The 23,610-nt window shown below is 38.5% G+C and overlaps 2 protein-coding genes across 2 annotated transcripts; one reads left to right on the top strand and one right to left on the bottom strand.

The window, feature by feature from the left end:
• Positions 1-384: 384 nt before the first annotated feature.
• LOC121167333 (olfactory receptor 2G3-like) lies at positions 385-6,449 on the bottom strand. The gene is made up of 2 exons (XM_040996786.1): positions 6,442-6,449; positions 385-1,348 (listed from the first exon to the last, which is right to left on the bottom strand). Exons 1-2 carry the CDS (start codon positions 6,447-6,449, stop codon positions 385-387), a joined length of 972 nt encoding a protein of 323 aa, XP_040852720.1.
• Positions 6,450-15,038: 8,589 nt separating this feature from the next.
• On the top strand, positions 15,039-16,001 carry LOC121167332 (olfactory receptor 10C1-like). Its single transcript, XM_040996785.1, has 2 exons — positions 15,039-15,384; positions 15,799-16,001. The coding sequence occupies exons 1-2, from the start codon at positions 15,039-15,041 to the stop codon at positions 15,999-16,001; spliced, it is 549 nt and encodes a 182-aa protein (XP_040852719.1).
• The last annotated feature ends 7,609 nt before the right edge of the window (positions 16,002-23,610 follow it).

The following is a 23,610-nucleotide window of genomic DNA, read 5'->3' as shown; positions in this document are numbered from 1 at the left end:
CTCTTGCAGAACTTATGCTAGGCTGCCTTTTGTTGTTGTTTAAGTCACAAATACAGAGGAGGAGAGACAGAGAGGAAGATCTGTCTGATGCCAGCGCTGCACTGATCTGAAGCCAGGATCCAGGAGCCTCTTCCAGGTCTCCCACACAGGTACAGGGTCCCAAGGCCTTAGGCCTTCCTCAACTGCTTTTCCAGGCCACAAGCAGGGAGCTGGATGGGAAGCTGGGGGCCATCGGAACCAGAAACGGTGCCCATATGGGACCCTGGCACACCCAAGGTGAGGACTGTAGCCACTAGGCCACGGCACTGGGCCCATCAGGCTGCCTTTGAGTAATGACTTCTGTTATGTTTCCATCAGCACCTCCAGTTTACGCCAGTTTTCCCTCTACCTCCTGAGATCTGATCCAGTTCCTGTGTTCTCTCTTCTCACCAGCCTTTTCAAAGCTCCCTTCACATCTTTGTTTCTCAAGGTGTAAATGAGAGGGTTGAGAGTGGGTGTGACCACAGTATAGAGAAGGGTGATGAACTTCCCTTGATTGTGGGCGTAGGAGCTGTTGGGCTGGATATAGACAGCTGTAATGGTCCCATAGAAAAGTGTTACTACCAACAGGTGGGACCCACAGGTTCCAAGGGCTTTCCGCCAGGCTTGAGCTGACCGGATCCTTAGCACTGCTTGAACAATGTGCCCATATGAGACCAAGATGAGTGCCAGAGGGAGGAGAAGCAATAGCAAGGATGCCACGAAGAGCTGGACCTCATTGGCATGAATATCTACACAGGCCAACTTGATCATGGCAGGTACTTCACAAATAAAGTGGTAGATCCTGTTGTTCCCACAGCGAGGGAGTTGAAGGGTGATAGTTCCCTGAATCAGTGTGTTGCCTACTCCACTCAGCCAAGCCATTCCTGCGAGAGACTGACAAAGTCGTGGGTGCATGACTGTGGCATAATGGAGTGGGCGGCAAACGGCAGCATAACGATCAAACGCCATTACTGCTAGGAGAACACATTCAGTGGATCCAAGTGCCAGGGACACATAGAGCTGAATGGCACAGCCTATGGGTGTAATGGTCTTGGCTGGGCCTTGGAGGTTCCACAACAACTGAGGAACAATGCTGGTGGTAAAGCAGAGGTCAACAAAGGAGAGGTTGGTAAGAAAGTAATACATGGGGGTGTGGAGCATGGAATCCAGACAGGAGACCAGGATAATGGCCGTGTTGCCTACCAGTGTCAGAAGGTAAGAGATAAGTACAACCACAAAGAGAATCTTCTCAAGCTGTGGCTGACCAGAGAAGCCGACCAGTATGAAATCCTCTCCCAAGCTGTGATTAACTGTCTTCATGACCTTACTACTCATGAAGAAGATGGAGAAAAAAACAAACACAGGTGTTAGTGGGATGCGATGAGTCAGAAGTACACCTAAGAGACATTGATTTTCAAAATGAGGAAAGGATGTGTGATGGACAAGGTAGAAGGGAAGAGAATTTGGAATGAGGGATGGTGGGAAGGAGAGAAAAAGAGAGAGCAATTACATTTGTTTCCTCGGGGAAAGTGAAAATATATAAAATTTGCAAAAGCCTACTAAAACATGTGGTGACATCAAACAGGCAATACCAGAAGTGATCTATAATGTATGATTTCTCATTTTTCTAAATCATTTCATTTTTTCCTGAAATATATCCTCTTCTTCATCAGCAGCATCTCTTTAAGGGGGTATGTCAAATTGACACATGCTTTTACAGTTATTTTGTCTGTTACAATAAATTAGCTCATAAAGGTCAGATACATTTTTGAAAAAATATTTTACATGATTATTTCAATGTTTTATCTTGACATGTCTCATGAACAAGATTAGTATAGAATTACAAAAATCATTTAATTAATTTATACACATATACATTAGCTAATTTTTTTATTTGTTAATTTACTTGAAAGAGTTACAGACAGCAAGAGACACACAGAGATCTTCCATCTGCCTGTTCTTTCCCTAAAAGGCTGCTATGGCCAGGAGCTGAAGCCAGGAATCAAGAATTTTGTCCAGGTCTCCCATAGGGGTCTAAGCACTTGGGCCACTTCAAGTGCTTTTCCAAACTATTAACAGGAAGCTAGAACAGAAATGAGACAGCCACGACTGGAACCAGTACCCAAATGGACTGCTGACATTGACCTTGCAGGCAGTAGTAGCTCTACCTGCTGCACCACAACACACGCCCCTCAACATTTGTCTTAAAATGTAAAAATGACCATCTATTTGTATTTTGATTTAAAGTTACAGCTTTATTTTTATTTTCCTTGTATATATTGAATATTTTCATTTAAAAAAATTTGACCAGGGACCAGCATGATAGCCCAGTGATTAAATCTGCACCTTGCATGTGCTTGGATACCATACAGGCACCAGTTTGTATTCCAGCAGCTCCACTTCCCTTCCAGCTCCTTGCTTTTGGCCTGGGAAAGCAATAGAGGATGGGCCAAATCCCTGGGACCCTGCATTCACGTGGGAAACCATGAAGGAGCTCCTGGCTCCTAACATCAGGTCAGCTCAGCTCTGACCACTGTGGCCACTTAAGGAGTGAATCGGCAGATGGAAGATCTTTCTCTCTGTCTCTCCTTATTTCTGTATATCTGCCTTTGCAATAAAAAATAAAAATTATCTTTTATAAAAACATGCATTTTTTTAAATGGACAAAATTTGTGTATATATTTGTTAGGTATAGTGTGATAGTTTTATTATTAGATAGATAGATAGATAGATAGATAGATAGATAGATAGATAGATAGATATTATATATATATGTATAATATCCAATCAGGGTAAATATAGCTACCTGTTCAAGTATATAACATTTCTTCATGGTGAAAGAATCCAAAATCCTATCTTCTAATTTTTAGTAGATAAATCTGTGGTATATTTTCGTTATCTTTTTCCATCTCACTGTGGTATAAAATTCACAAATCTTAATTTTCCAAGTTCTTCACAATTTTAGCTCCCCTTTCTACATTCAGAATTATGTTTCAATAAAAGTTGCTTGAAAATCCCTTTACTACTTTGTTCAAAGTTTCAACTTCTTGGTGGAATCCTTTGGCCAATCCTGTCTCATTCCCTATGACTATAGTTTCCTTTACTATCATCAAATTCTGCTGACCCAATAAAATTTATCTTTGGGTCAACATTTTACAAGAGCTCAGTTTCTTCCTACTAAACAATTCTCTTCTGAAGTCCTGAGTTACTTTATTTGCAAGAGTGTGGCAATTCGCCTAAGGGCCTTTTCCACTGAGCATGCCAGTGTGCTAAACTGGAAAGAAATCTTTTACAAGTTGCAAAGATTTCTCTTATATTTGTTATACTTGACATACAAGCCTCTTTCTGAACAAAGTAGACAATAAATAAATGCATTTCAAACAACTTAGAGACTTTGTTCATTTTATTAAATTGCTTTGCTCCTTGTATATCTGCTTTAATTAACAAAAATGTGTTTGCAAGATATATTAAACAATCAGCAATCTGACATGTGTATTATATTCATTAACATACAGATTGTTGCTCTGAAAGACACACATTGCTCCTTGACTGTATGCTTTTCTCACTATTCCATCAAAAAATTCCAATGTCTTTAAAAATTATAGTGGCTTGCCTTTGAAAATGTACACGTCCCAGAAACATTAAGGATTTTTGTTTTCAAAGTGACAGCTATGTGTCTCCAAATTTTTCATCAAACACACTCATCAAGCCCACATCTATTAAATTCAGCTCAGTTCCATTAAATGATTTATTCTCAGGCAAACAGAATCTGTAAGCATAGTAATTTACTGCTTCTTATATTTTAAGCAAAACAAATAGGTTATTTTTAATTCAAATCACTTTGAGGGAAATTGAATCATGAGAGAGTCATGGGAAAAATAATACATGCCATATATATATAAACATGTATGAACATATATTCAAGTGAGACATCTTCAAAAGTTCATGAAAATCCATATTATGAGAAAACTGAATGGAGTCCCCAAAAACTGCACCAAAATAACTTCATTTAAAATCCATTTCCCACAAATATTTTAAAGTCCCCTATACATATACAAACATAAATAGTCTGGCTCAGTAATGTATTTAACTAAAATTATTGTTTCATGAGAATGAATTCCTATCTTTGGTACATTAATGTGTATAATTGTAAGTAAACTGTATAATTTTAGAATTTGTAAAATAATATTAAAATTTTATAGGTTTTATATGTTTACAAAGTATGTCAGAATTTTGTAGATTAAGAATGAAAATGATATTCCACTGTCAGGAAAATATCCCTTTTAAAAATTTTTTTTAAATTTCTATCTTCCTGAATACACATTATTCAGGGAGTTACAAAAAATATTATTGACCTCAAATAAAACTTCTAAAACAGTAACAGTAAATCTTATATATCATTCGGAAATAAAAGCTGTTAGTAAAAGTAGGCAAGAAAGCTAGGCGAGTTATTGGCTGGAGTGAATTTGAAGCAGGCTGACTCAAGCAACCGAAGTAAATAATAATTTATGTTTTCCTTGCAGAAAAAAAAATGTGTAATAGGGTAGATAGGAAAGAGGAAAGGTTCAGTTCTCACCTCTGGATATTTTGTCCTTTTACTCTTCCGATTTTATAAGCCAGAATAAGGCTGCTTATGAATAAGCTTTCCCACACATCAAGTTTCTGGAAATGGCTATGTGATTCCAAGGCAAGTCCCAGACACCTGCACCTAGTTCTAGAGCCTGAAGTCTGAAATTATTGCTACTTTCGTGAGAAGTGATAACAGACCCAGATGGGTACTTTGGTAACTCGCTATTCCTCATAGAGCAATTAGCAGCAGGTACAAAAGTGACCAAGAGTAATGGGCTCCCAGGGAAATTTTGTGGGGAAAATCACCGAAAAATTGTTTAACCTAAAAGATTGTCAAGCAAGCCCACAACTCACATACTGAAATAAACCCTTAATGCAGTAAAAATACAGTTCCCACCCTGAGCAAGGTACCCATATAAAGGCATGATTGACATGGAATTATCACTGTTATTTTTGTTTTAAAATACCCAATAGAATTATTTAAGGATGATTATAAAGATCCCTTAAACAAAAGATGTTTATGGCAAACCAAAGTATGCTGCTTAAAACAGGTTTTCAAATATGGGCTTGCAGCAGAGTTAGCAATTAACATTTAACCAGGGTTGTTCAAAATGTTCTCTTGTTGTGTGAGATACTTGGAATATACACTTGGGAGAAACTTGCAGAGTGTTTCAATATAATAAAGACTCTTCGATGTATGCCAAAATGTCCTCAAAGCATTTGGACACAAAATAGCTTATTGACTAACAATTGTTCGAATTGTTGCTAAACAAGATAGAAGGATGAGATTTATGAGATCATGTCAGAAACAAGTGTTTAATAACAGAGATGTATGGAATGGACATTTGGTAAAGCAGTTAGGACATGTGCAGCCCCCATTGGAGTGTTTTGGTTGTAGTCTCAGCTCTACTCTCAGTTTTAGCTTCTCGCCAATGTGCGTGCTTGGAAGTGGCAGGTGATGGCTCAAGTGGTTGGCTCCCCATCACTCACATGACTAAGTTTCAGACTTAATTACTTCAGCCTAACACAGTCCTGGCTGCTTCAGACATTTGGAAGAGAGAATCAGAACATGGGGGAATCAATCTTTCCTTTCCTTTTCTCTTCTTTTCTTTTCTTTTCTTTTTTTTTCTTTTCTTTTCTTTTCTTTTCTTTTCTTTTCTTTTCTTTTCTTTTCTTTTCTTTTCTTTTCTTTTCTCTTCTCTTCTCTTTCTTTCTTTCTTTCTTTCTTTCTTTCTTTCGGTCTTTCTTTCTCTCTCTCATTAAAACAAACAAAAACAGCTATTCTAAATACCACTTTTCACAAAATAGCTAAGATATAGAACCAATTTATGTTTCTATAATTTGCTGAAGAGATAAAGGAAGTATAGCCTATGGAATATTATTCTTCAACAGGAGAGAATGAGATGTTGCCAATTGCAAGAACATGAATGGAATTTATGGACATTATGCTATGTGACTTAAGGCACAGACAGATACCATATGTTCTTACCTATGTGGAAGCTAAAATGTTATCTTGTAGAAGATAGTGGTTATCAGACAGAATCTTGGAAGAGTGGGAGAGGTGGGGATGGAGAGGATGATCAATGGTTGCAGAAGTGCTGTAGGATAGAAGGGATAACTTCCGATGTTCTATAGCACAGAAGATGACTATGGTTGAGACCCACGGATTGTGCATCTCCAAAAAAAAAAATGGCTAATGCCAAGTAATTTGAATGTCCCCAGCAAAATGAAATAATCAATGTCTGAGCTGATTGGCTTGCAATTACCCTGCTCTAATCATAACAGTTTATACAAGTATTGAAGCGTCACAATAGACTTCAGAAATACATAAAATTATTAGGTCAAATAAACATCCACATTTGTCATATATTAATATATCTTATAATGATAGAATTTATTTTAAAAATATTTATTTTTGTTTAAAAGGCAGACTCACAAAGAGAAGACAGAGAGAGATTCTCCATGTGCTGGTTACAATTGGCCACAATGGCCAGAGCTGAGCCTATCTAAATCCAGGAGCCAGGGGCTTCTTTCAGGTCTCCTATGTGGGTGCAGTGCTCACATAGATATTTAAGGCTTGTTTGAGGCTACTATCTTGTTGGACCACCTCCACTGCTTTTCCAGGCTTGTTAGCCGGGAGATCGATGAGAAGCAGAATGGCCAGGACTAGAACTGATGCCCATATGGGGTGCTGGTGCTGTAAACAGAGGATTGGCTTGCTGAGCCTCCGCACTGGCCCCTAAAGACTTTATTTGTTAATCGTTAGTTATAAATCCATGAACTATTCGATTTTATGGAGTGTAGCTACAAACTATGTGAGAAGGGATTCAGACTTACAAAACACTGTCTTCTCCAACTTACATGAGAGAAGGATTTCTCATGTAACTTGGAGAAGATAGTAAAAGCCTTAGTTGATTATGTCTTATCTAGAAGCAAACTGAAAGTAGTTAAAGTACACAAACTGTTGTGGATGGTGTGGCACAGCACCTCAAGTTGCTGCTTCACACACTCACATCCCAGAATGAGTGTTGCTTCACGTTCTGACTACTCTGCTTCTTATCTGGTCCCCTGGTAATGCAGCCTGGATGCAGCAGATGACGGCTCAGGTGCTTGAGTCCCTGAAATTTGTGTGTGAGACACAAATGGGATCCTTGCTCGTGTGTTTGCATATCTCAACCTCAGCTGTTGTGTCTATTTGAAGAATCAATCAGTGGATGAACGGTTTCTCTCTCCCTCTCTTTTTGCTCTCTTGCCTTTCAAATATCTGAATATTAAAAGATAATAATGTACAACAAGTCATTGAACTTATCTGGACAATAAGATGCTGGACTCTATGCTTGGTATATGCTTGCAATGAAAGAATCTCAACTGAACTTGAACTATGGTAATGCAACAAGGTGGAGGAATCCACCATAGGGGGAGGGTTTGGGGAGGGGTGGGGAGAATCCCAGTACCTACAAAACTGTGTCACATAATGCAATGTAATTAATAATTTAAAAAGATAATCATCTCAATTGTGTATGGTATTAATACAAACACTTTTGAATAAACTCAAACAATGACAATGAAAATAAGTAAAATTTTGAATTATATTTGAGGATTTTGATCCTCCTTTATTAGTAACTTTCAAAAAGAAAACATAAATATCTGGAAAATGTAAAATGTTTAGTGATATCATGATGTTACTCTATTTGAGCTACTACAATGATGTAGCACAGGCCAGGTAACCAACAACAGAAACTTTTCAATCTGGGATGTCCAAGATTGAAGAACCAGCAGATTCATTGTGCACCAAAATAGAAAATACTGTTGAAGCCAAATGCTGGCTGTTTGAAAAGATGAGCACAATTTCTCATAGATTTACTGGGCACTCTACAAAGTACTTGGTGCAGGTAGAGCACAGCAGCCAGTTTGGGAATTCATCAAGTAATCCTAGCAAGGATGCTTGGTCAGCCTCATGGTGATGTTACAGGCAGAGAGGTAGATGTTAAGCAGGAAGCGAGGTTGCAGCTCCTCTGTGAAACCCTCTTTGAACCGCCTCACCCTCTCCCTTTTTGCGAAGTGAAAAAGCAAAGTCTTCAGTTTCCCACTCTCTCATGCCATTAAATATTGCCAAACATCGTTGCTGACTACATCCCTGTAATATTAGATAATTACAATATCATATAATAAAATTCCCATGACCAACACTCCCACTCCTATCATACACCTGATGCCATGACTCTTTCCTAGGTCCAAAAAAAAAAAAAAAAATAAGAGGGGGGTGAATTTGTGGTACAAAAGCTGCATCCCAAGATCAATTAAAGCACACCTCAGGTTCTCCACATTATATAAAGGGATGTCTTGAACCTCTTGTGTAGCTCCCTTAAATATGCTCACACACCCGATCAAGAGTATCTTTTGCTTTGCATGCAGAAAAATCTTACTTCTCTGCTAACCTGTATGCGCAACTCAGCCTCAAATTCCTTCTTGCATCAGAGACAAGACCTTGGACATGGCCACCTCATGACAGTGAAGTCCAGAAGCTAGTTAGCAGGACCTGTGGTTGGTTATTGAAAACAACATACCAGTTGCTCTGTATTTCTGTTCTCATTTCAGAAGACTCAGTCACAATCTTCAGTACTCTAGGTGAAAGGAAACATGAGTAGGACTCTGAGCGTCACCTCCTGATGCTGGGGAAGTCAAACATCATTTCATTGTTGTTATCTCTATTGAAAGGAATCTGACATCAGGGGTAGAGGGGCTGGCTTGTCACCACCATCTTGGCTAGTGGAGAAGCAGTGCACATCAAATGGAATACTTCTTAATCTCTTCAATGCATCTATGATCAGACCATTTGCTTCATCTGTGTTTTAGAACTTCAACAAGACTCTGAAGCTTCCAACAAATACTCAGATCAGTATTGTTGTTGGAGGATGAGAGTTGGAACATGTTTATCTGCTATCATGATGATGTCACTCTTCCTGATACAATCATACTAAGCACCTCAGGTGACATTGCGTGCATGATTTCATCGAAATGGTGAAGATTCCATAAGCACTTTACACAGAATTATAAGAAAATCATTGTGTTTTTACATTTTAGGGAACTGTGTTAAGGGGAGTTTTTCATTTAAGGGAACTATGTTAAGGATTTTTTTCCTATACAAATGACATGTTCCTCTGCCCTATCATTCCCCTTTGCCTTCATAGCAGCTAAACATCATAATATTACCTCATATTCAATCCCTTATTCAGAGTGAGCATCCACTCTGGTCAGAGCTAGCTTGATGCTATAGTCAGCTAATTCTCCATCTGCAATACTTGCATCCCTTATAGACACAGGTTTAAATCCCAGCTGCTCAACTTTTAATTCAGCTCTCTGCTTGTGGCCTGGGAAGGTGGTGGAGAATGGTTCAAGTCTCTGGGGCCCATATCCCCACATGAGAGACCCAGAAGAAGCTCCAGTCTCCCAGATGGGCTCAACTTTGGCTGGGGTGTCCTTTTGAAAAGTAAACCAGTGAACAGAAGATCTCTAGCTTTGCTTGTCTGTGTAAATATGCCTTTAAATTTAAAAAAAAAAGCTTTAGTAAAAAAGTTTACTAGTTTCACAATTCTAGAATCTAGGAACTAAAGGAGCATGGCACCAACACCTGATCAGCTTCTCATGAGGATCCTGGCACTGTTTCACTTCATGGTACAGGGTCAAAGGGCGAGCAGGTGCATGTGGAAGGGACAATCCACATGGGAAGCTTTGATTCTTGACAACTCATTCCTCCATTAAATCAAACTGCATCACCATTTAAAAAATAACAGTGGGCATTAGTATCTTAGCTAGTTCTTATATGTGACAAAGTCTTACAGTTGTTACTGTGTATACATTAGCCTCAACATAATACGAGGTAAAGGTTGTTTAGTTTTAATAACTTTTTTGAGGATAACAATGATTAATTTAGGCAACAATTAAAATACAAATATTTTAAAGAATATCTTAAGATCTTCATATAATTGTTTACAAAATACATTTCACTTTAGTTCATACCATATTATATATACAACCAATGAGAATGGTTACTGGTACTACAAGTTGTCATATATAAAACAGTTGATTCACCTGTCTTTTACATCGAATTCTTTTACTTCCAAAATGTTAGCAATAACAATTGCCTACGAATCAGGCAGATCTTTCCAAGATGACTCTAGAGAGATATAACTCCTTCCTGAAACTCTCTAGTGAGAAGAAAGCATACATCCCTTAGGGAGAGGGGCAGAATAAGGAGGTAGAACATAAAGAATCGGAATATGTTTATAATCCAACATTTTAAATACAAGAAAAAGATTCAATATAATCATCATGCAAGAACACCTTCTATGCCTGTGTGTGTGAGTGTGTGTCACTGAGGGCATGGCTAGAAGAAAAGTGGTATTCTCTTCTAGGACAAACAACCTTCCTCAAATCAGATAAGGTCTCTGAGTGCAACAAAGGCTTCTCAATGCACAATGTTAGAGGTGAGGATGGGGCAGATTTACATCCTCTAGATTTTGGGTAGTCAGAAGAAACACTGTGGAGAAAATCAGGGAGTGAACTATGAGAAGCAATAGCCACCTGCTGTTCCTTCTCAAACATTATGATTAAAGGTATGTGACACAGCTGGTGTCTTACGATTAGAGGGTGGTGGAAGATAGTGAATTAAAGTGTGAAAATGAAGAACTGATACCTGAACTGTTAGTTTATTTTAATTAGTTTGTTTCTTGTCCTGTAAGGGTTATCATAGTATACATAGCCTCCCAGTACCATTGTTATAAAATTGTGGTGAGTTGTTCTAAATTAAGTATTTCATTAATTAAATTAATGTTCTTTTGGCACTGAGGGAGGCGGCATATGAAGCTAAGCCACGGAGCTATTAAAATTATTTTAGTTCCTACTTCCATTTCTTTCATATATCTACTGTATTGGAAGCCCATCTTACAATTTTAACCTTCAGAGACTTGTCAGGACTTAGTGACCACTTATTAATATTAAAGTCCATAAAATGTAATTTAGTATTTGACATGGAATTCCTTCATCTTCAGGTTAAATCACAGCACTTATTCGAATGACTTGAATATAAATACCTAGATTATCTTGTACCTTGTGATTCAGTTAGGAGATAAAACATTGAGCTATGTTAGGCACTGCCTAGCCAAGCATGGATTCCTTGAAGTAACTATGGGAAAATTACTTAATAATCTTTCCATGGATAATTTGTATCAGTTCTATTCTTACAGCTATTTCAGAAGTACTGATTACACAATAACAATCAACATTCAGGAAATGTTTCTTGTGTGTCGAACAGCACTGTGCTTCACATGCATTCTATATTATTGTATCACAGATTCTTCTTGGGCTGGAAACAAAAAAAATTTACCATAGAAAGGTATAGGCTAGAAACTGAGCAAGTCAAAGACAATTTCTAATTCTATAGAGAAGCAGAAACTATATGGCATGGGTTTTATTGTTTTCAGTTTGTTTCATCTCTCCAAAACATTTTCTTCTGATTGAATCTTGACTCTTAATGTAGGTTATTTTACCAATTTATAACAACAGAAAAATGTTCCAGTAAGTGTCCTGTAAGTTCATTAACATGGCTGTTTTAAGGACAGGAAGTTCTACATTTTAATGACCATTAGTTACATTTTATTCATGGTTTACCTCTGCAAATTTGCATTTTTAAATTTTAAAAAATCTACAAGAAATGCAGGAAAGGTTTCATCATTTTTCCCTTACAAAGCAGTGATGAATCAAAAACTTTAAGTGAGTAAAATGTGACAGGTGAGAAATAGAAGTTATACCCATGTCAAATCGTTCTGTTGCCTGCTGCAATGCTTCCCTACTGTCTTCTGAACCACAAAATAGTCTGTGAAATTATGCAGTGCTGAACCTTACAAGGCTTAGCTGGATATGTTCTGATGCTTACAAACCTGATTTACCCTACATATAACCTTTTAACAACCCTAAAAAACCTAACTCCAGTGCACCCGCTGAAAGAATAGGGACTATTTTCCCAAGATTTGATCATGATTAAGTTGAGAAAGAAAATGTCACTGTTAAAATATTTTATACAAATTAGATTGAACTTCACAACATAGAATATGCAGCAATGGGCAGAATTTAAGACTTTTAGGCAGCCAGAATAAAGCTTATTATTAAACTTTTGTGTTGCATGAAAATATATTCATTGTTAAATATGTACATACATATAGTCTCATAGATAAAATGTATAGTGGAGACTAGCACACTGGGAAGTGATGATATCTTGTAGTCGTCATCTCTACTCCCTTGAGAAAGGAGGACTGCCAGGAAAACAATAAACAGACTTTGACTATCTTTGTCTATGCCTGCAATTCCATGATGTACTTAAATAGCAGAATGTTAAACTTGTGATGTACTAAAGGAATACACTATTGTAATAACATGCAGGGAAATGGCGGAGGAGAAAGGTGGAGAGGAAGGAAGAGGGAGAAAGGGGAGGGCAAGGAGACACATCGCTACACCTAAAATGATTTTTATAAAATGATGGTTAATCAACACAATAGTAAGCAAAAATTCAATAAATGAGGACAATTCCACACCCTGTGTGTGTGCTCGTGTTTGGATCTAGAAAGTGATCCTTAGGCACGCAGTACGATTGTTATCACAGCAGATGTACTGTGGGTGGAGGGGTGTAACTAAACAGTATGAGGACAATGGAGGCCACAAAGAGTTTCCAGAGAATAGACAAAGGTGTGCTGAACCTAAACTTGAACTTAGAACTTGGATAACCTGTTGTAATTCTAGAGGGGAACTCAACGGAGGTGGGCACGAAACTCCAGATCCTATGAAACTCTGTCATAAAACAGTAATAAAAAATAATTAAAAAAAATCTTGAACTTACATAAGGCAATTCGTTTAGTCAACAATCAGGGAAGCAAATAGCACACCCCTGTGGAAAACTGAGTACTAGTAAAAAAAAATCTTTCAAAAATTTAATAAACCAAGCACAGAAATACAAGTACCACATATTTTTCCTTAAGTTTGGGAGCTAAAATTAAAAAGATAAATAAAACCTAAAAACAAATTCACATAAAATGAAATTAAAAGTTTGTTTTGACTCACTTTTTGAAAATTCTATTCATACAAATATGTAACTATTTGCAAGTAAGCCTGTGCTTAAAAATGGAAGTAATTTAATGTAAGTGTAATGTGTGGTCCAGATGGATAAGAGGTAATGGAGAACTTTTCATCTGTTGTCAGGATCCTGACTTTCCTAAATCATGTTAAAATGTAAGTGTTTATTATGGCAGCATTGATCATCTTCTTTTGTTAAGGAATTCTTTGATGGAAAAAGATGGCAGATGATATTCAGCTGCTGAAATTCGTTGTGGTGATGAAAACACCCCAGCTAAGAATGGCTGTAGCACAGTCTCTGTGTGCTTGTCCCCTCTTTCCTTTCCTATCTCAACTATTGTTATTCCTTTTTAAAAAATATTTATTTTTATATGAAAGACAGAGTTACAGAAAAGAGGAGAGACAGAGATCTTCCATCTGCTGGCTCACTCCCTAAAAGGCTGCAATGGCTACAGTTGAACCAATCCAAAATCAGGAGATTCTTCATAGTCTCCTATTCAGATGCAGGGGCCCAAGGACTTGGGCCATCCTCTGCTTCTTTTCCAGGCCATTAGCTGAAAGCTGAATGGGAAATGGGGCAGCCAGGATATGATCCAGTGCTTACATGGTATGCCAGCACCACAAAGGCTCAACTCATAAGCCACAGTGCCAGCCGCTATCCTGTTGCTCCTTTTTAAAGAGCCACCAGTCTTCAAACTGCTGACCACTTATTTGGAACTTATCAGTCACCAAGGTATAGCTTGATTTTAATTGACTGCATTGCAGGATTTATTTAATGATTAATGATAAAATTTATGTTTTCCATTCCTAACATTTAAATCACATACATTTTGTGTTGTCTGTTGTTGAATCCCAAGACCTATAAGAGAATGGGCAAAATCTGGGATTAATACTTAGAGAATTAATGAGTAAAAAAATGAATCACTGTCAAGGGAAATGGAAAGAAACGGGTATGCATGTAAAATATTTAGTTGCAAGTATTCAACAACCAATTATGAACTAAACATGAGTATTGAGCCACAGTTATCATTTATCCATGTCACGCTTGATGATTTAGTGACTTTCAAACATATGCATTAATTTTTATTTGAGAAGCAGAGTTACAAAGAGAGATGGAGAAATGAAAAGGGGGAGATCTTCCATTTTCTGACTCACTCCCCAAATTACTGCCGTGGTATGAACTGGGCTGATTCAAAGCCAGGAGCCAGGAGTTTCTCCTAGATCTGCCACAGAGGTGCAGAGGCTCAAAGCTTTGGGCCTTTGTCCACTGATTTCCCAGATCATAAGCAGAAACCAAGATAGAAAATGGAGCAGCCAGGATTTGAACCAGTGCTCATATGGGGTGTCTGCCCATAGGCAAAGAATTAACCTGTTGTACCAAGGCACTGGCCCCCTCTATGATGGACTATGTCAATCAATGGATTCTTCAAGGACCTCATAGTGCTTGGAGTGGCAAGATTGGCAGCGATTCATAACTGTCGAAATATCAAAACCACTCGAGCAAGAACTTCAGAGCATACCCTACATCCGGGACCTGGGGAAGGTGGGAAATTGGGTGGGACTTCTCCCTTAATACCCCCCTTTAAACATGAAGGAAACAATATGGAAAAAAAATCAACTAAACAGTGAACATGAAAAGTTATGAGCATGAGTGTTATTCCTGAACTTTGTAAATTTTAGAATCTCAGATAAGAAGTTTGTTTCTTTATACAGCTCTTTAGAGGTATTGTAATTATTGATTGATTGATTGATTGATTGATTGATTGATTATTTATTACTTAAGGCAAAGTTCTCTGATGTCTCCCAATTCTCTTTTCTAGGTCATGAGCCTCAACTGCTCTGTGTGGCAGGACAACAGCATGTCCGTCAAACGCTTTGCGTTTGCCAAATTCTCTGAGGTCACTGCACAGTGTTTCCTTCTGTTTACTCTCATCCTGCTCATGTTCTTAGTGTCCTTGATGGGCAATGCTCTCATAGCCTTTGCCATCTGGACCAACCCCGTCCTCCACACCCCCATGTACTTCTTCCTGGCTAATCTCTCTCTCCTAGAGATTGGTTACACTTGCTCTGTCATACCCAAGATGCTGCAGAGCCTTGTGACAGAGGCTCGAGGAATCACGCGTGAAGGCTGTGCCACACAGATGTTTTTCTTCACCTTATTTGCTATTAGTGAGTGCTGTCTTTTGGCAGCCATGGCTTATGACCGCTATATGGCCATATGCTCCCCATTACACTACGCAACACGGATGAGCCGTGGGGTGTGTGCCCACTTGGCAATGGTTTCTTGGGGAGTGGGATGCCTGGTCGGCTTGGGTCAGACCAATTATATTTTCTCCTTGAATTTCTGTGGCCCTTGTGAAATAGACCACTTTTTCTGTGATCTCCCTCCTATCCTGGCACTGGCCTGTGGGGATACATCCCATAACGAGGCTGCAGTCTTTGTTGTAGCAATTCTCTGCATTTCCAGCCCATTTTTACTGATCATTACTTCCTATGGGAGAATTTTAGCTTCAGTCCTTGTCATGCCGTCCCCAGAGGGCCGCCACAAAGCTCTTTCCACCTGTTCTTCCCACTTGCTTGTAGTAACACTCTTTTATGGTTCAGGCTCTGTCACCTACCTGAGGCCCAAGGCCAGCCATTCACCAGGACTTGATAAACTCCTAGCCCTTTTCTACACAGTGGTGACCTCCATGCTCAATCCCATCATCTACAGCTTACGGAACAAAGAAGTCAAGGCAGCTCTCCGGAGAACCTTGGGCAAGAAGAGTGTTTTGACCCACGGATAGAGACCAGAGGACAGTTCAGATATACTGCTGAGAAAAGATGGAAACATGGCTTAAGAATAAACAGATCAAAAGGCTGCACATCCCATCACCTATCTTATAAGCAACTTTTTGTTTAACTTTAGAGTCATCGTAGCATAAAGAGCTAAAGTTAGTTTTTGAATTCCAGAAGGAAGTTGCCCACTAAATGTTTTTATTAAATCAGTGGGATTTGTAAACAGTCTTCCAAATATGTTAGTCTAGGCCTAGAACACAAGTTATTAGGTACGTAAGTCTAAAAAATTCTGACTCTAGGGTATTTTCTGACTTGCTTACTTATCTGACTTCTGTCCTGGTCACAAGAGTGTGTGTTTCCACGGCTGTCTGTCCCATCTTACCCCTAATTTCCTAAGAACTCCAGAACATACATTGTTTTCTCACCTCACAGTGTTACTGACAGGGAACTTTTGCTAGTTGTGTGTATCATTAAAATACATGGACATTTGCAGAATGCTAACGTCTAGATTTCAGAAATATTTGTGACAGAATACTAAAGGAAAAATATAGGAAAATGTTTTTCAAGAGTTCCCAGAATAAAGATGTGAGTTTTTAGGGGTGTTTGTTTGTTTTGGTAAGACTTATTTAGGGGCCGGGTGAGACAGACTAGTGGCCAAAGTCCTCTCTGCATGTGTGAGCATCCTGTATGGTGCCTGTTCATATCCCAGCTGCTCTACTTCCCTTTCAGATTCCTGCTTGTGGTCTGGGAAAGCAGTAAAGGATGGCCCAAAGCCTTTGGACCCTGCATCCACGTGGGAGACTTGGAAGAAGCTCCAGGTTCCTGGCTTTGGATTGGCTCAGCTCTAGACACTGTGTACTTTTGGACAGAGAATCAGCAAAGGAGAGATCTTTCTCTCCCTCTTTCTCACTGTTTTTATCCATAAATCTGACTTTCCAATAAAAATAAATAAATCTTACCAAAAAAGGCAATTATTTAAATTTTTGAGACATCAGTTGCATTCTTACAACCCAGCAATAACCAATATAAATATTTTATTAGTTTTAGCCTTTTAATATTTGCTGACCACACACTACCAGAAATTGTTTCTATGATGGATTGTGTCATCAACATGCTGTTTTGAGAGCAAATAAGAAAAACATCAAGAATGCATATTCTACAATACTAAAATGCTTAACATTCTCAATATTTTATCATAATTAATTTACCCTCTATTTCCACCAATATTTCTGAATGCATAGAAATTCCTTACTATTTTTGGTGCTCAGATTCTGGGAAGTTTGATCTCCAAGATCCTTTGATATAAATTTTTATGAGTACCAGTTGTAACAACAACAAAATATTCACTGAATTCTGAGTACAGGGTTGAATGAGATAGCTCAAACTTAGGATATGTATTGCCTGGTTTAACCTAAAAATCCAGCCCTGTTCTGTTGTTGTCCTCCCACTACAGATGAGTAAACAAAGGAACAAAAAGGCCACAATAACATTCCCCCCACAAATAGAGGAATGGACCACCCCTCATTTCACAATGTCCATCATTTGTTCCATTTTTTCCCCCACTCCCTTATCTCCTATTTCCCTGCATTCTTCTTTGCCAGAGATAAATAAATGGGAACACCACATAGATCTAGAGACACTTCTGGAAGGAAGTTCTGTCCCTGATATTTAGGTTTCTTTCTCACTGTTTTTGGATGGCACACTACATTTTCTCCAAAGTCTGTTCAACTTTAATCAGGACAACTAAGTAAAGAATACTTTTGATTCATATTTAGCAATAATCATAAAAAACCTATGAACTTATGGAAACAAGCTTTGAAATAGATACGTTGAAAAAAAATTTTTTTTACGTACATAATTTCATTAGAACATGTTTTTAAAAAAGCAGAAAACATAACATTCTTTAAAAAATCCAAAATTTATTCTTGATAATAATTCTTACAAGGTTGCTGTGCTGCCTTAGATAAGGGTAGGAAGGAAAAGAAGTTATTAAATATATAGGGGCACCCCATATCAGAAACCAAAATTTAGCTGTATGTGGTAGCCCTGCTAAAGCCGCAACTTGTATTTCTCTAAAAGATGTCCTCTTAGAATTTCATCAGCACCACAACACCCGTAGCTTTTTATGCTGCCGCCAGTACTGAGTCTCTGGTGAATTCAGTCTCAGCCAGACAACTGCCTGAGCACTCCTCAGGACTCCTTAGAGGGTAGCCTTTTATTCTTCACCTTCGTCTCCGTCTCCTTCAGTGTCCCCTTCCTCCAGCCTGGAGCCCCCGGCCCCTGTCCACGCTTCGTTTTTGCCCTTGGCTGGGTACCCTACCGTTTCCTTCCCAGCCTTCTCAGCTTAGCTGTTTCTCTTTGACCTACTCTTCAGGCTTCCTCTCACTTCAGGGCTTAGCCTAAGGGACGAGCTTCACTTGTGATTCTGGAGCCATGTTCACAGCCTCGGGAAGAAGCCAAAGAGCAAGAGGGCTCAGGAGGAGCACTGAGATCTTTTTCCATCCCTTTATATCACCTTGGGGGGAAAGTGACTTTTCCTGTCCTCTTCACTGTGAACTTTGTCACCACTGGCCATATTCTCAGAACTGGACTCGTGCAGCTGTGACCAGCCACCTGACCTGAGACTTCTGAGCGAATTTGGCAAGCCAATCATTCCGCATGTTTTCGTTGTGCCCTTCCCAGCCGCTCTGCGCCAAGTAGGTGGCAGGAGAACTTTGTCTTTCTGCTTGTCAGGTCTGACTTACCCTGGACCAAGGAGCCAGTCCTGCAGAGCAGCAGGTGGGCAGCCCACAGCCCCACCTCTGCCTTCTGTTCTCATTAAACTCCGGCGTGTTCTCTTCTAAAACAGAATTCTCAAACAAATAGGATCTTGGAATGTGCTGACGTTTATTAATTGTTCCAGTTTGAAGGACTCAGCAGAGTGTTGACACCATGCCATCATGAGCTCAAGAGTAAGAGGATCTAGGTTAAGAAACTTTAACAGAGGGATCTATTAGCTTTATAACTCTTTTATGAAAGAAAAATTGCTTCTTAAAAAATATAAAAAATATATGGAAAGGACTTGATTATGTGGGGTCTATAATATCATTTAGTAGTTTCTTTATTCATTATATGCTTGAAATGATAAGATTTTAATTTATTTGAATAATCACATTGCTTGTTAGCCAACTGGCTGCCCTCTATCAATGAAACTGCAATTTGAAAATGAAATTGAACTGTATAAACAAGCATGATACTGTTTTGAAAATTAGTGAAAATATAATTAAAGAATAAATTTATTTTGCTATAAAGTTTTTGAATTACATATATAGTTTCTAGTGATATGCATTTTCCATAATTTTTAAAGGTTTCTCATATAATTTCAATTTTTCAACAGAATAAATTTATCTTTTAATTTCATTCTTCTTTAAATGTTTTCATCTTACAACAAAGGAATACAAGTGCCTTACAAACACAGCAAGTCATCTTGTCAATGTGTGCTGACTGTATCAACTTTTTCCTCTCCAGTATGGGGTGTTGTGTATGCGTGTACTTTCTTCCTCCATATGCATCTTCTCACTATGTTCAGTTAGAGTTGTCTATCAAGAAAACGTTCTCATGGTTCATCTCCACTAGAGCCATTTATTTTCTATAAATCAGCAATTGGAAAATGATAACCTGTCACTAGTATTCCCAAGCAGGCTGTAATCTTAAAGTTTAACAGGATATATTTTACAAGTCACTATTGTAAAAATACAGGAAACAATTTTTTAAATTTAAAAAAATTATCAAATAGTGAGCATTCCAAGTAGCAATTAGGGTACAGGTTCAGATACCTGCTTCTTGTAGCGTCGGATTTGATGTTTAGCTCTAAAACTTTGGCTGATGTGGGGACAGCAGTGAATACTCAGTCCGGTTTCCAGAGAGCTCCCACACTCCAGCTTCTATTGAACCAAGCCAAGACGTTGTAGGTACTTGGAGAGTAAATATGCAGACACCAAGTTCCTTGTGTCTCTGTGTGTCTCTCTGTGTCTCTCAAATAAATAAGATTTAAAAAAAAAAAAACCCTCTTACACTTTGCCAAGAATGTTGGATGTTATGAGCACTTACGTTTAAAAAATGCTTGACATGAGGCCCAAGAAAGACGCCAAATACAGGAACTAACCTCACACCTCCAGGATCTGGAAAAACAGCAGCAGAAGAGTCCCACGCACAATAGGAAACAAGAAATCATCAAAACAAGGGAGGAGATAAACCAAATAGAAATAAAAAAAACTATACATAAAATCAACAAATCAAAAAGTTGGTTTTTTGAGAAAATAAACAAAATAGACACTCCACTGGCCCGATTGACCAAAAAAAAAAAAAACAAGAGAAAGTGAGAATCAATAGCATTAAAGATGAAAAAGGCAACATAACAACAGACACTGCAATCAAGAAAATAATTAGAAATTACTACAAAGAACTGTACTCCCACAAATTTGAGGACCACCAAGAAATAGAAAAGTTCTTGGACTCCCACCACTTACCAAAACTCAGTCCGGAGGCAACTGCAGAATTAAATAAACCCATAACCGAGGTAGAGATTGAAACAGTCATCAAAGATCTCCCAACGAAAAAAAGCCCAGGCCCAGACGGCTTCACTACAGAATTCTACAAAACATTCCGAACAGAACTAACCCCAATCCTCTACAAGCTCTTCAAAACAATAGAGGAGGAAGCAACCCTCCCAAACTCATTCTATGAAGCTAACATCACCTTAATCCCAAAACCGGACAGAGAACCATCAGAGAAGGAAAACTACAGACCTATTTCTCTGATGAACATTGATGCTAAAATTCTCAACAAAATCCTAGCCAATAGAATTCAAAAAATCATCAGACAGATCATTCATCCGGATCAAGTAGGATTCATCCCTGGAATGCAGGGATGGTTCAACATTCGGAAATCCATAAATGTTATAAACCATATCCAAAAACTGCAAAACAAGAACCACATAATAGTTTCAATAGATGCAGAAAAAGCTTTCGACAAAATCCAACACCTCTTCATGCTAAAAACTCTAGCCAAAGTAGGCATAGATGGGAAAATCCACAACATAATCAAAGGAATTTATGAAAAACCCAATGCCAGTATCATACTGAATGGAGAAAAGCTAGAACCCTTCCCACTGCGATCTGGAACAAGACAAGGGTGCCCGCTATCACCACTGCTATTCAACATAGTCCTAGAGGTACTTGCAGAGGCCATAAGACAAGAAAAAGAAATCAAAGGCATATGTATAGGAAACGAAGAAGTCAAGCTTTCACTATATGCAGATGACATAATCCTATACATAGAAAAACCAGGAGACTCAATACAGAAACTGCTAGAACTTATACGAGAGTTTGGCAGAGTGGCGGGGTACAAAATTAACGAACGAAAATCAACAGCCATAGTATACGCAAATAACACCAAGATGGAAGAAGATCTAACCAACAGGATACCATTCAAAATACAGAGAGAAGTATGAAGTATTTGGGAATAAATTTAACCAAAAGCGTAGGAGACCTATTCGAAGAAAACTACAAACTATTTAAAAAGGAAATTGAACAAAACCTCAAAAGATGGAATAACATCCCGTGCTCCTGGATAGGCAAAATCAATATCATTAAAATGTCTATACTACCACAAGCAATATACATTTTCAATGCAATTCCAATCAAATTGCCCAAAACATTCTTCACGGAACTGGATACAATGATTCAAGAGTTCATCTGGAAACACAAAAAACCACGAATAGCTAGAACCATCCTGAAAAATAAGAAGTTAGCAGGGGGAATCACAATCCCGGACCTCTGGACATACTATAGAGCAGTGGTTATCAAAACAGCCTGGTACTGGCACAAAGACAGAAAGGAAGATCAATGGAATAGAATAGAAGCACCAAAAGGGAACCCACACAAATACAGCCAATTAATCTTTGACAAAAAGACCAATGACAACTCAAGCAAGTGGGAAGGCCTCTTTAGTAAATGTTGTTGGGACAACTGGCTGATAGCCTGTAGAAACAAAAAGATAGACCCACATCTATCACCATACACCAAGATCCAATCTACATGGATAAAAGACCTAAACCTACATCCAGAAACCTTCAAACTCTTGCAGGAAAATGTAGGAAATACCCTGCAAGACCTAGGAGTAGGTTCCGACTTTCTAAGAAGGACACCAAAAGCAATAGCAGTTGAGAACAGAATAAACAAATGGGACCTCATCAAACTAAGAAGCTTCTGTACAGCAAGGGAAACAATCAACAAAGTAAAAAAGCAACCCACAGAGTGGGAGAAGATCTTTGCACACGATATAGGCGATAGGGGGCTAATTTCCAGGATATACAAAGAACTTCAAAACAACCAAAAAACCAAAACGAACAAGCCACTCAAGAAATGGGCACGGGAAATGGGCAAACATTTCACAAAGGAACAAGTCCAAATGGCAAACAAACATATGAAAAAATGTTCCAGCTCCCTAGCAATAAGGGAAATCCAAATTAAAACATCGATGAGGTACCACGTAACACCAGCAAGATTGGTCCACATAAACAAGAACACCAACGACGCTTGCTGGCGAGGATGCGGGGAAAAGGGAACCCTACTCCACTGCTGGTGGAGCTGCAGATTGGTACAGCCTCTATGGAAATCAGTCTGGAGAACACTCAAACAACTCAAAATCTGCATACCATATGACCCAGCAATAGCACTCCTAGGAATATATCCAAAACACCTGTTTTACGACAAACCAACATGCATCCCTATGTTCATTGCAGCAAAATCAGTAATTGCAAAAACATGGAAGCAACCGAAATGCCCATCAGCAGAAGATTGGATAAGAAAGCTTTGGTTCATCTACTCCATGGAATACTACTCAGCTATTAAAAAAAAACAAAATGCAGTTCTTTGTGGCTAAATGGGCACAACTGGAAACTATAATGCTAAGGGAAATGAGTGAATCCCAAAAGATTAGATACCACATGTTTGCCTTGATTTAACCTGTAATTTTTGTATGGTTGTTTGTTATTTTTTGAACCTGTCATTGATACTGTCTCAACCCAGATGTTTCGAAGAATGGAACTTGCATTATTTTTAACATATTGTTTGCCCAATACTATGTCAATTAATTCCATAATGTTGTATATTGATACTGAGGCCTTGTTGGGGCTTTTAACTGACCGATCTTTACTCTGTTAGACCTATCTTCAGACCAGAGAAGGTCTCCCCAAGAGGCCACTGAACTTATCTGGACAATAAGACGCTGAACTTTATGCTAGGCATGTGTTTGCAAGCAATGAATCTCAACTGAACTTGAACTATGGTTATGCAACAAGGTGGAGGAATCCACCATGGGGGGAGGGGTATGGGAGGGGTGGGGGGAATCCCCAGCGCCTATAAAACTGTACTACATAATACAATGTAAGCAACAATAAAAAAAAAATGCTTGACATGAATAAAAAATTCGTAAATTTTATAAAACCATAACGTCAATAAAACAAATGCCATAGAAGTCACAGAGACAAATTTACTATTTGAAGCCTATGCTCAGAAGTGAGCATTGTGGTACAGGGGGTTCAGCTGCCACTTCAGATGTCTACATCTCTTATCA

This window comes from Ochotona curzoniae, unplaced genomic scaffold (assembly GCF_017591425.1).
Source record: "Ochotona curzoniae isolate NIBS_2020 unplaced genomic scaffold, NIBS_Ocur_1.0 patch361, whole genome shotgun sequence".
Taxonomy (NCBI): Eukaryota; Metazoa; Chordata; class Mammalia; order Lagomorpha; family Ochotonidae; genus Ochotona; species Ochotona curzoniae.
This window is presented reverse-complemented; position numbering and strand designations above follow the sequence as displayed.